Source organism: Nicotiana tomentosiformis, chromosome 3, assembly GCF_000390325.3.
Source record: "Nicotiana tomentosiformis chromosome 3, ASM39032v3, whole genome shotgun sequence".
Classification (NCBI taxonomy): domain Eukaryota; kingdom Viridiplantae; phylum Streptophyta; class Magnoliopsida; order Solanales; family Solanaceae; genus Nicotiana; species Nicotiana tomentosiformis.
Genome location: NC_090814.1, coordinates 131949868 through 131962142, shown reverse-complemented (window position 1 = coordinate 131962142; position 12275 = coordinate 131949868). Strand labels below are relative to the sequence as shown.

Here is a 12275-nt window from a genome sequence, read left to right as displayed (position 1 = left end):
TAGTCATACGAGACCCCCAACACCCTGTTGTGATCAGTGCGACAAGGCCCACTTTAGACTGTGCCGTCGAGGTTCCGATGCATGCTATTCTTGCGGACAGCCTGGCTATATGATGCGAGATTGTCCTAACAGAGGAGGTGGTGGTATGGCTCAGCTGACTGGATTTGTGTCTGGTTCTTCCTCATCAGTTCGACCTCCAGCACAGGGTTTTCAACAGTCCACAGGTCGTGGTATAGGTAGAGATGCAGTGCCGAGTTCGAGTGGTGCTCATAATCGAACCTATGCTTTAGTAGGTCGACAAGATCTCGAGTCGTCTCCGGATATTGTTTCAGGTATATTGTCTGTGTTTTCTTATGATATATATGTTGATTGATCCGGGATCTACATTATCATATGTTACACCCTTTGTGGCTAATAAGTTTGGCGTCGAACCTGAATTAATAAGTAAACCACTTGCGGTGTCCACTCTGATAGGAGATTCTGTGTTTGCTAGAAGGGTATATAGAGGTTGCACTGTGATGATTTGTAGTCGTCAAACCTCGGCAAATTTATTTGAGTTAGAAATGGTTGATTTTGATGTGATAATGGGAATGGACTGGTTGGCCTCATGCTATGCAAATGTTGACTGTCGTACAAAGATAGTTAGGTTTCAGTTTCCTGGTGAACCCGCCATTAAATGGAAGGGAAACATTGCTACGCCGAAAGATATGTTTATTTCCTATCTTAAGGCAAGGAAAATGATCTCAAAAGGTTACATTTATCATCTTGTTCGCGTTAGGGATGCGGAGGCAAAGCCGCCTACTCTACAATCAATCCCCGTGGTCAATGAATTTCCAGATGAACTCCCAGGCCTTCCTCCTGAAAGGGAGATTGAGTTTAGCATTGATGCGTTGCCTGACACTCAACCGATCTTTATCCCTCCATACAGGATGGCCCCGGCAGAGTTGCGAGAGTTGAAGGTGCAGTTGAAGGACTTGCTGGATAAGGGTTTCATTAGGCCTAACACTTCACCTTGGGGTGCGCCAGTCTTGTTATTGATGACCTGTTTGACCAACTCCAAGGTGCCAAGTATTTCTCCAAGATTGACTTGCGTTCAGGGTATCATCAGGTGAGGGTTAAGGAGAAGGATATTCCAAAGACGGCCTTCCGCACAAGATATGGGCACTTTGAGTTCTTGGTGATGTCGTTCGGGCTAACAAATGCCAGAGAAGCTTTTATGGATCTCATGAATAGTGTATTCAGGCCCTATCTTGATGTGTTCGTGATCTTATTCATTGTTGACATTCTGGTGTATTCTCGTTCGGAGGTGGAACATGCGGGCTACTCGCGGATAGTATTACAGACCCTTCAGGATCATAAGTTATATGCTAAGCTCTCTAAATGTGAATTCTGGATGAACTCAGTAGCATTCCTTGGCCATGTGATATCTGATGAGGGTATTAGTGTCGACACTCAGAAGATCGATGCAGTGAAGAATTGGCCGAGACCTACAACACCGTCAGAAGTCCGTAGCTTCCTGGGGCTAGCAGGATATTATAGGCGGTTTGTAGAAGGGTTTTCCTCTATATCAGCACCATTGACTAAGTTAACACAGAAAGCTACCAAGATCCAGTGGTCTGACGCTTGTGAACGTAGTTTTCAGGAGCTAAAGAATCGATTGACATCCGCGCCAGTGCTCACTCTCCCAGAAGGAACAAAAGGTTATATGGTATATTATGATGCCTCGGGTATAGGTTTGGGGTGCGTATTGATGCAACGTGAGAAGGTGATTGCTTATGTATCAAGATAATTGAAGAAGCATGAAAATAATTACGCGACTCATGATTTGGAATTGGCTGCAGTAATATATGTTTTGAAGATATGGCGACACTACTTATACGACATCCATGTTGACATCTACACAGATCACAAGAGTTTACAATACATCTTCAAGCAGAAGGAGTTGAATTTGAGGCAGTGTAGGTGGCTTGAATTACTGAAAGACTACGACGTCGAGATATTGTACCATCCCGGTAAAGCCAATGTTGTGGCAAACACTCTCAGCCGTAAGTCAATGGGAAGCTTAATACATATTGAGGCAGGTAGACAATGGTTGACCAAAGAGCTTCACCAGCTGGCCAATATGAGAATAAGATTATTAGACTCTGATGACGGAGGTGTTACTGTACAGAATACATCAGAATCATCTTTGGTACCCTAGGTAAAAGCACGGCAATATGAAGATCCTACCTTAGTAATATTGAGAGAGGGCCTTCAGCAGTGTAATATTACAGCTTTCGAGATCGGAGGAGACGGGACACTGAGATACCAGGGCCGATTATGTGTGCCTAGTGTGGCAGGGTTGCGAGAGAAGATTATGATTGAGATTCATCAGTCCCGATATTCTATCCATCCTGGCTCGACAAAGATGTATCATGACGTTAAGGAGCAGTATTGGTGGGATAACATGAAGAAGTCTATTGCAGAATTTGTAGCCCAGTGTCCTAATTGTCAACAAGTAAAGATCGAGCATCAGAAACCTAGTGGATTGATTCAGAATATAGAGATTCCGACCTGGAAATGGGAGGTGATTAATATGGACTTCATTATTGGATTACCTCGCTCTTATCATAAGTTTGACTCCATCTGGGTGATAGTTGATCGACTTACAAAATCTGCCCATTTTCTGCCAGTTAAGACAACTTACACGGCTGAAGATTATGCGAAGTTGTATATCAAGGAGATTGTTAGGCTTCATGGTGTGCCGGTATCTATTATATCAGACCGAGGAGCTCAATTTACGGCTAACTTTTGGAGGTCTTTTCAGAAGGGTTTAGGCACACAAGTAAATCTCAGCACTGCATTCCATCCGCAGACTGACGGACAGGCTGAACGTACCATCCAGACGCTTGAAGATATGCTACGAGCATGTGTTCTAGATTTCAAGGGGAATTGGGATGACCATCTGGCACTTATAGAATTTGCCTACAATAATAGCTACCATTCCAGTATTAAAATGGCCCCGTATGAGGCACTGTACGGGAGGAGATGTAGATCACCAGTTGGATGGTTCGAAGTCGGTGAGACAGAATTATATGGGCCAGATTTGATTCACCAAGCCATTGAGAAGGTGAAAGTGATACAAGAGCGACTGAGGACGGCACAAAGCAGGCAAAAGTCTTATTCCAATGTTCGGCATCGTGATCTGGAATTTGAGGTTGGTGATTGGGTTTTCCTGAATATCTCATCGATGAAGGGTGCTATGCATTTTGGGAAGAAGGGTAAGTTGGGTCCGCGGTATATTGGGCCGTACAAAATTCTTCGACGAATTGGACATGTTGCTTATGAGTTAGAATTGCCATCCGAATTGGAATTTTTCCACCCGGTATTCCATGTATCTATGTTGAGGAAATGTATTGGAGACCCTTCTCGGGTCATCCCTATCAAAGATGTACAAGTTACAGAGGATCTATCATATGATGAAGTGCCAGTGGCTATATTAGATCGACAAGTCCGCAAGCTGAGAACAAAGGATGTACCTTCCGTCAAAGTATTGTGGAGGAATAAGAATATAAAAGAAATGACATGGGAAGCAGAACAGGAGATGAAGTCTAAATACCCTTACCTATTCCAAAGTGAAGATAATGAGGATGCCGGGGGGAAAGCAGGACGCATTATAAGGTAAAACGGCTCTATGAGGTAAGCAATAGCTTGTGAATACTCTTTTTAATACAAAATGGTGATATGCAGATAATGTACATATCCATAATGCTTTGTATAGTCTTGTAAGGCCATATGTTGGGTTAAACTGCTTACAAGTTTGGCTAGTGTCCATTTTATAGGGGATACTCAGCCGGAAATTTCCGTCAGAATCCACGATGAGTTAGACTCCCCATAAACCCTTACATTCGAGGACGAATGTTCCTAAGGGGGGAGGGTGTTACAACCCAAATTCGCGTACCTTAGATCACGCCATAAGTTAGTCGACGTAAATTCAAGAAGATATTATCTTTGAGATGATAAGAAGTTAATCCTATTGGTCTTAAACGATACAAGGGTGTATAAGAGTGGTTAACAAGTATTAGAAGTTAAACGAATCAAGGATGTTGTAACCCGTATTTTTGGGTAAAACTAGATGTGCTTAATTGTCCCAAGAGGTCATGTTTTAATGTATTTGAATCATATAATATCCATATAATAAGTCTTGAAGTCAAGCGAGTTATGAAACAAAAGTCGACAAAAGTTGTCGCAACTTACGTTTATAATTTTACTTAAACTTTAGGTCAAATGTTACTATGTTTTTATCCCAATGTACATGGAATTACGGGATTATCTATCCACCAAATTGAATATCTATGAGTCTAGTTTCCAACACATTAAACCGTTCGTCGATACGATCTCGAAATAGAGAGATATTCACGTTTTCGCGAGACTGTGCCAAACAGCTCTCTATGGGGTCCACATAGGCGGTTTAAGACATATGGATATATATAAGATGCCTCAACCCCATTTTAAGTCATTATTTTTCAGTATATTCAGACCTTAAACCCCTAAAAACACTCTCTCAAGGTTCTCTCATGATCCAAGACCCAAACAAAGGGCAAACAACACAAATCAAGTGTCAGGAATCCCGTGGCGCTAGTATGTTTATTGTTCTTCTTGTTGTTGCTGATTTTTGTGTTGTTCCAGATCATGTGGGAGGTTGTTTTAAGTGTTTTATGTTCTTTAAATACTCCCTCAAATTTTTAATATCAACCCTAGGTGATTTCAAGTCTTCTAAAGTAATTCTAGTACCGAAAAACTCAAATTGATTGCTAGTTTCGCTTCCTTGTTCTTGTGGCAGAATTGGAGGGATATTTCGTGGAAAATTAAGGTCAAATTGGAGTTGTTATTTTCATTTAAAAGTAAGGAACCTCTTACTCTACATGTATTTAATATTATCCAAGTTGCGGCTAAGTCGTTGAAGCTAGAACTTGTGAAATATATATCGAAAGGCTTGGTAGTAATGTTGTTGGTTGGTGGACTATTTTGGGAGGCTCAATATGATTATTGTTGATGTTGTTTGGGCTGTTTGGTGATTGTCTTTACTTGTGGAAAGTAATATAAATAGGAGAGGTGCTGTCCGTTTCATCGTAAAATAGGTTGTGGTCGATACATAATAGTTACGACGCTTAAACGATAATGATAGTGTCATTTCTCTTATTGTAGACTAAGGAGTCGTGACATTTGCATAGCTTGAGGTTGGTCAGTATATACAAGGTATGTGAGGCTATCCCCTTCATTCTTTTGCACGACTCCGATTGTACATAATGTAATGAACGAGCTTCCAAAGATACTCTACTCTTAGAAGCTAGCAGTACTTACATTGCTGCCCTTCTTATGGAACGATTGATGTTGATGTTACTTCTCTTATTCTTATGTTATCAATGTTGTTAGTACTTCCTGATTCTTATAAGATTCTTGATGAAGAGTTAACCCTAATAACGTGTACGGAGGATACCGACCTTACGTCTCTCCGAAAGGTTCAAAATGTGATTTCAATGAGTCCAGCACACATTATATATATGTATCTATTTTACTCTACCGAGTCGCGCTATAGTCAGTCGGGTACGACACCTATTGTGCAACCACTGATCAGTTGGGTTTTACCGAGCTCCACGTGGCTGGGTACGATTCTACCGAGCCCTATGATGGACGGGTACGTTTTACCGAACCTATTACGGCCGGGTACGATATGATGATGGTGATGCACACAAAGGCGTATATTTTAAAAGTTTATGTATTTATATATATGTATGTATCATGTATTTCATGTCAGTAGCCCTCAGAGGTACCTAGATGTCACAGGTTATATATTCTCTATCCCTGTTTACATTACTGTTCTTACTTATGCTTTCCTGTTTTACATACTTAGTACTTTATTCGTACTGATGTCCTTTTTATTTGTGGACGCTGCATGTCGTGCTGCAGGTCCTGATAGACGGGTAGACGCAACTCCCCCACCACAGTAGGCTATCCAATTCAGCCGTTATTGGCGAGATCCCTTCTCCGGACTTGCCGTGGTCTTGGTATGTATTTTTGTTATAGACATTATGGGTATGTCGGGGCTCTGTTCCGGCAATGTTGCAACACTTATGTTCCATTAGAGGCTCATAGACAGGTGTCGACTCATGTATGTTTTGGAATGCCTTGTCGGCTGATTTTTGTTGTATAGTCTTTCATGATCGCATGGTAGCTCGTACCTTTTATATAGTTTCTTAACAGTCTTGTCGTCCCATGTTATGTATGTTCATGTCATTATCTTTCATTGTTGGATGTTCATGATTCATGTCTACCATTTATATTGATCTTGTCGGCTCTTAAAGATAATAAGGAAGGCTAGATAAAATGTACGTTGGTGCTCGACAAGTATGGCCCGGGTGCTAGTCATGACCTTTAGTTGGGTCGTGACATTTTTAGCCCATAACCTTTGAATAAATCCTTTAATCACCTCAAATGGGGATGGGCTCCTAACACATAACACACAATAGTATGTTTCCAAAAATCAATTTCACTGCTAAAGTCCTCATAGTCAATGTCAACAATAGGGGACTCACCATGTAGATTAGGTGCAATGTATTCCAATTTAAATCTAGCGTTTGTAATTTTAGAAATGTCAAAGTTATCCCATATCGAACTTTTCTTCGTTGCGATCTCCTCTTCAACTTGATCTGCCCAGGATTTTTTTTTTCGCTACTTGATGTTGTTTGATCTCCTTTGCTAGGCGTCGTAGACGTTATCTCTGTCCACTGTTTTATTGCCTCCTGCTGTTGTACTTTCTCCATTACTTTATCTCTGCCTTGAACTTCAATTTGTACTGGTTCTGCATCCAATTGGTTAGGAGGATATGATTTCTCCGCTGATTTTGTCCCAATTTGATTAGGTTTACTTGCCGCATTTATCCCCAACTTGCTGCTGCTCAAACTAGGTTCAAGTAGTTGAGACCTAATTTGTTCAGATTGCACTTCGATTGCTGGTTCGCCTTTGTTTCTTTGACTTCGCATAGTTGCTGTATGTGAGGCCTGAGCTTCCTTCGCCATTAATGCCTTCTCAGTGGGTATGTGTGCTCTCTTGCCTATGGCCGGCGTAGTTTAAGCTAACGTGCACCTAGAGAGAATCAGACTCAAAATAGGCATTTTTTATGTATGAGTTTTTTTTATAAATATTAGAAAGGTTGTATTTTATGTAAATTCTCACAAATTTATGAGATAAAAAGAGGTCTCACACAATGACACTAGTTGTGTGAGTCACATGTACATAATTACTGTACATAGTTCTGAGAATTAACAGAACAATTTAGAAGTGGGACTTGGGCCATCATTTGGCCCATGAAAGATTTTCCAGTTGCATATCGGGTATAAGCCCAATAGAGCAACCGAGATAAAAATGAGGAATGGTTGAAAACTGTTACTATAAACCCTCCTAAAGCCCCTAGCTTCCCTCTGCATATTCCTCCATTTGCAATGGCTCGTCGCTTAGTGAGACCTTTAGGAGGAATAGCCAAAAGCCTTTTGCTTCAGCAGCAACCCTACCCAGTCATCTTTAATTTGAGTAGAAATTACATATCGGAGATGCGGAGGGAAGCATTTGAAGGGAACATTCTGAGACTTCTTCGCTACGAGATTCGCTACGAACTTGAGCGTTCTCCTCCCTCTCAGGTACCCGCTTTCTCATTCCTTGTTAATATGAGAAAATAATTGTATTAAAAGGGGATTCGGAACAAGATCATTATTTCGGGGCGGGCAAGTGTTAAATATTTTTTTATTCAAATTAATATTTTAACTCTACTAAACTGCTGAATTTGTATACTTAATCCCGTGAATAACTGGATTGACCATTGGGAAATTGTCACTGCTGCTGCTACTCCTATTATACCTCAGTCCTGAGCTATACATACATTAGGCTCGGGCAGAAAAGCTAGTAAATATATATATATAAAAAAAGAGCTCATCTGCTGATTCACCTTTATCGTTAAAGTGGTGGTTGCCAAGTTAGCTAATGTATGATGGTAGCGTGTTAATTTCTTTTGTTATTCTCAGGTAGTCCCATTTGCCAAAATTTGAGCAGGGAAATGGACTTTTGCCAATGTATTAGGGTTTGCTGATTTGAATAGGCATAGGTGTTTTACCCTCTTAACAATGAAAAAAGGATGAACCTTTTGAAATCTCTATACCCCACTCCTTTGTTCTTCGTTTTCCTTTGGAGTGGTCAAGAAGATGTCGAGTGTTCCTCGTTTTGGCTGAAGCTTGATGATCTTTACCATTTTCTAATGTTATGACTGGTGGATGAGAAGGCCTAATAGGTTTTCAGTTTTTCTTAAGTAGGTTTGGGCCTGGACTTGTGCAGCTTGTTGGAAAAAAACTAGGAGTTGGGTGAATTTAAGAAAAGAGTAAACTCTATTGACGAACTTTACCTATCAAAGATGATATCTGACCAGTCCCACAATATAGTAGAAAGTTTCTTCTGGCTCTCTTTCCTCTTGTCCCTTTTAAAAGAAGTGGCCTGGTCCACACCATATATAGGATAAGCCAATTTTCTGACGAGAAAGTTCATTTTGTTTTGAAACTTTTATAAGGACAAGAAGATCTTAGATTTTGCTTGTTAGCTAAAAGTGAAAGATGAACTCTTGAATTTTTAGCTTGGCAGTGGATATGGTTGATATTAAGCAATGTGATCATATGATCTGAAGTATTCATGACATTTACATATGGGATCACTAAAAAGATGAGACATACATGTGTATCAATCAACACAGTTGCCCGTCAAAATATGTATAACATAATTCTGCATTGCACTTCATAAAATAAATTTTGTGCATAACAAGGTCAGGTCTGAATGTTATCTCTTGTAGCTACCAACCCAATTCTAATGCGATCTACATATGTTACTGAATTTACTTTGCGGTAGTTAAACTCTGAATAATAAAATAGGAGTTTCTAATGCTATAGAGTTGTTTATTCTTGGCTGATACATGTCATATGGACTAGCTTTAACCATGGACGGAGCTAAATTTAGTTAAGAGGATTCAATTGAATCCCTTTCTTCAGGGAATTATACTGTGCAAATAGAGTAAAAACAAAATTCTTGTATATATTAATTGTTGAATCTCCATAACATAAAGGAAACTTCTAGTATAGTGGCAAAGGGGGTTCAAAAATTGTGCAAGGTTGCATGTTCAAATTCCTGGTGTGACATTGAAATTTATGTCTCCGCCACTGGTTTTAACAAGTAGCTATCTAATATCTTCTTCTTATCTATGCTCTGATGTACGGATGCAACACATGGTGTACTTATTCATGTTGCAGAAGGCCACTTATATATAATACTGTCTCCGTTCCTATTTATGTGGCGGTGCCGGTGTTTGACTCGGCACAGAGTTTAAGAAATGAAAACTTTTGATACTTGTGGTCTAAAACAAGTCATAGATATTTGTGTGGCTATAAGTCATCTCATTTACGGTAAAGTAGGAAGTTTAAAGTTGAATTGTTTCTAAATAAGGAAGGGTGACATTCTTCTTGGGACATACTAAAAGGAAAGTATGACACATAAATGGGGATAGAGAGAGTATTATTTATTATTTTGACTAGTTGTTTGCTTATTTGTTCATATATTGAATAGTGTGATTCAGTAATTTCTCTAATGCTAATATCTTGCAATTACCGAACTGCAGCCTATTGGAGAATTTGATTCATTTATCATTGATGAAAGACCTGGAGAGCAATGGATTAAATTAAACAAGAAATTTGAAGAAAATGAAGAAATTAAAGTTGAAGTAACCATGTTTGATGCATCTGTTCCTGTTAATAAAGGTAATGATGCATCTGTTGCAGATGATGTGCAACTTCACATAACCATGATTGTTAATGTTTTCAAAGGAGAAGGCAATGATGTGCTGGAGTTTGTTTGCTCTGCATGGCCAAACAGCATTGAGATTCGTAAAGTTTACATGCGTGGGCAAAATGGCGTAGTGGATCAGCCTTATGTAGGCCCTCCTTTTAAGTATGTGTATGAGATTTAATTTCGTATTCTCCATTAGGCTTGCTAGAAATTCTTATTTGAGTTTTCTGTTGAGTTTGATTATGTGGTTGGTAAGAACTTCAGGAGTCGGAAACGTGTGAAACTGAACATTCCAAAATTTCTTCTACTCTTTTACTGCCATGGTTTTGAATCATTCTTGCATTTTTTAAAATATGAATTAAATTTGAAAATTTGTGAGGAGTCCTCATTTAGTTTTGATAGGTTTTGCTTTGGTGATCTTACTCCCAGTTCTTCATCTATATTTCCTTTTCGTTTTTCTTTTCCTGTGCAACTGATGGACTCCCATCGCTAGCAATTGCAGTTTCCCTGGCAGTTTGATTGGTCTTTCTTTTTTAACTTGTGATTTGCAGGGAATTGGATGATGAACTGCAGGATTCTCTTTATGATTTCCTAGAGACAAGGGGAATAAATGATGAATTTTGTGTATTCTTGCATCGATACATGAAGAACAAAGATAAACTTGAATTTATTCGCTGGATGGAAAAAGCCAAATCGTTCATGGAGAGGAAATAGAGACACTGGTTGCAATTCTCCTGCCAATGTTGCATTGCTGAGTTGCTTTTAATTGTGGAGCATGTTCTGGATATCATAGCTTGAGAGATATTATACTTGCAAGTTTAGAATGAGAAAGAAACACTTTTTTAGCTCAATTTGAAGTCAGACCATGCTGATTTATTTGTCTATCAGGGTCGCCTACTACATCAACGATGAATCAGCATTTACCAAGTACCAACAAGAAAGGCAATAATATTACTAATTAATTGACGTATTGTGTAAAGTTTGAAAATTATGACCGCATTCTTCAATTTACAAGGTTCTACATGATCGGCAAAGGGGGAAGGTCGGGGCTTTTCCATGAAGTCAATGCGTTTGGAGTTATAGGTTTCTCCTCTTACTCGACCTTGCTGCCACACCACTTGTTAAGTTGTAAGACTGCTATATGTTGACCTTTTAGTAAAAAATATTGCTGATGCATAGAGTATCCAGTATGTTATAATTTTTAGTAGCAAATGGGTATACTATGCAAGTGTGGCCTACTTCAATAGCAATTTTGCCAGTTCAATTTTGAGAAAGGTTCCTCTTTCGACTTCAGGAGTTTTCATTGTAACCATATCCTCTTATGGCCATTGTTTTTTCCTGTTTCAGAAAACAACTATCCAGTTTCTGTATTGCTGGTAAAGGTAAATTATATTTGGCTAGACCATCTTATTTTCTGTTGTGCCTTTCTTTTTCTAGTCATTTTTTAGTATTCTTGATTTCATGATGTAGACTGTTTCGCATTTTATGCTGCAGTTACTGCACATCTTCAATCAAATCTTTTTTGATGCAGTATACATGCTTCCTTCCAGCTGTCCTCCAACTTTACTCTCCGTTTGTAACTTAGTATAACCAAGATACCTTTAACTTTTAATGGTGGTAGATGTCAGCATTAGCTGAAGATGCATTGGATATATTATCAAAATTGATTGCTGATATTTATCTAGTCAAATTTTCTTTCTTTTTTTTTAGTTGGGAAGGTTAGGTTTGTTACATTACACTTGTCTGCATTTAACATCTGATGCTGGTTTAAGTGGACTCTTGCACTCCTGTTTGTATGCGTGCTTGTGAGATGATGTAGTTGGTATTTGCTATTTCTCAGCCTAACACAACTCTCTTTGTTTGGAGTTCTTATGGAAAAACTAATTACTGTTGTGTGCTATTTCTATATCTGGAGTCTTATCCATTTTGTAAGCTAATTAATGTTATCCTAGAGAATTTATGAAAGGTACAGCTTTATGTAGAAGATGTCTTATTTTGCTTAAAGGTTAGTTTTTCATTATAATTCATATTTAGCTGCATCCACTCACTATGATTGAGTCCAAGTATGATGAAGATGTATAAGGTAAAATATGATATGACATATGTGGCTGACCAAAAGGAGGATACGTGGAATCCGAGATGGGATGACTGAGGACCGAGCGCAACCACTCAGCTTGTCACCGGAAATGATAACGTTTATGAAGGTGTATTAAATGCTCTGCGCCCGACGACATTTACTAAGGAATATCCTGCAGCATTAAGAACGACGACCCGTTACAGAGAGTTTGACATTTATATTCACCGTTAAATCTTTACCAATGACCCTTATAATTGACATTAAAGGAGGGCACGATCCAAGGACCTCTTTCCCTAGGCATAATTATAAATACTGAGCTCAGTTACCATTGTACAGGACACGA

General features: G+C 39.1%; 1 protein-coding gene across 1 annotated transcript; it reads left to right on the top strand.

Moving 5' to 3' along the window:
- Nucleotides 1-7422: 7422 nt before the first annotated feature.
- On the top strand, nt 7423-11273 carry LOC104114513 (uncharacterized protein At2g39795, mitochondrial-like). Its single transcript, XM_009624971.4, has 3 exons — nt 7423-7676; nt 9689-10017; nt 10407-11273. The coding sequence occupies exons 1-3, from the start codon at nt 7482-7484 to the stop codon at nt 10567-10569; spliced, it is 687 nt and encodes a 228-aa protein (XP_009623266.1). The 5' UTR covers nt 7423-7481; the 3' UTR covers nt 10570-11273.
- Nucleotides 11274-12275: the final 1002 nt, after the last annotated feature.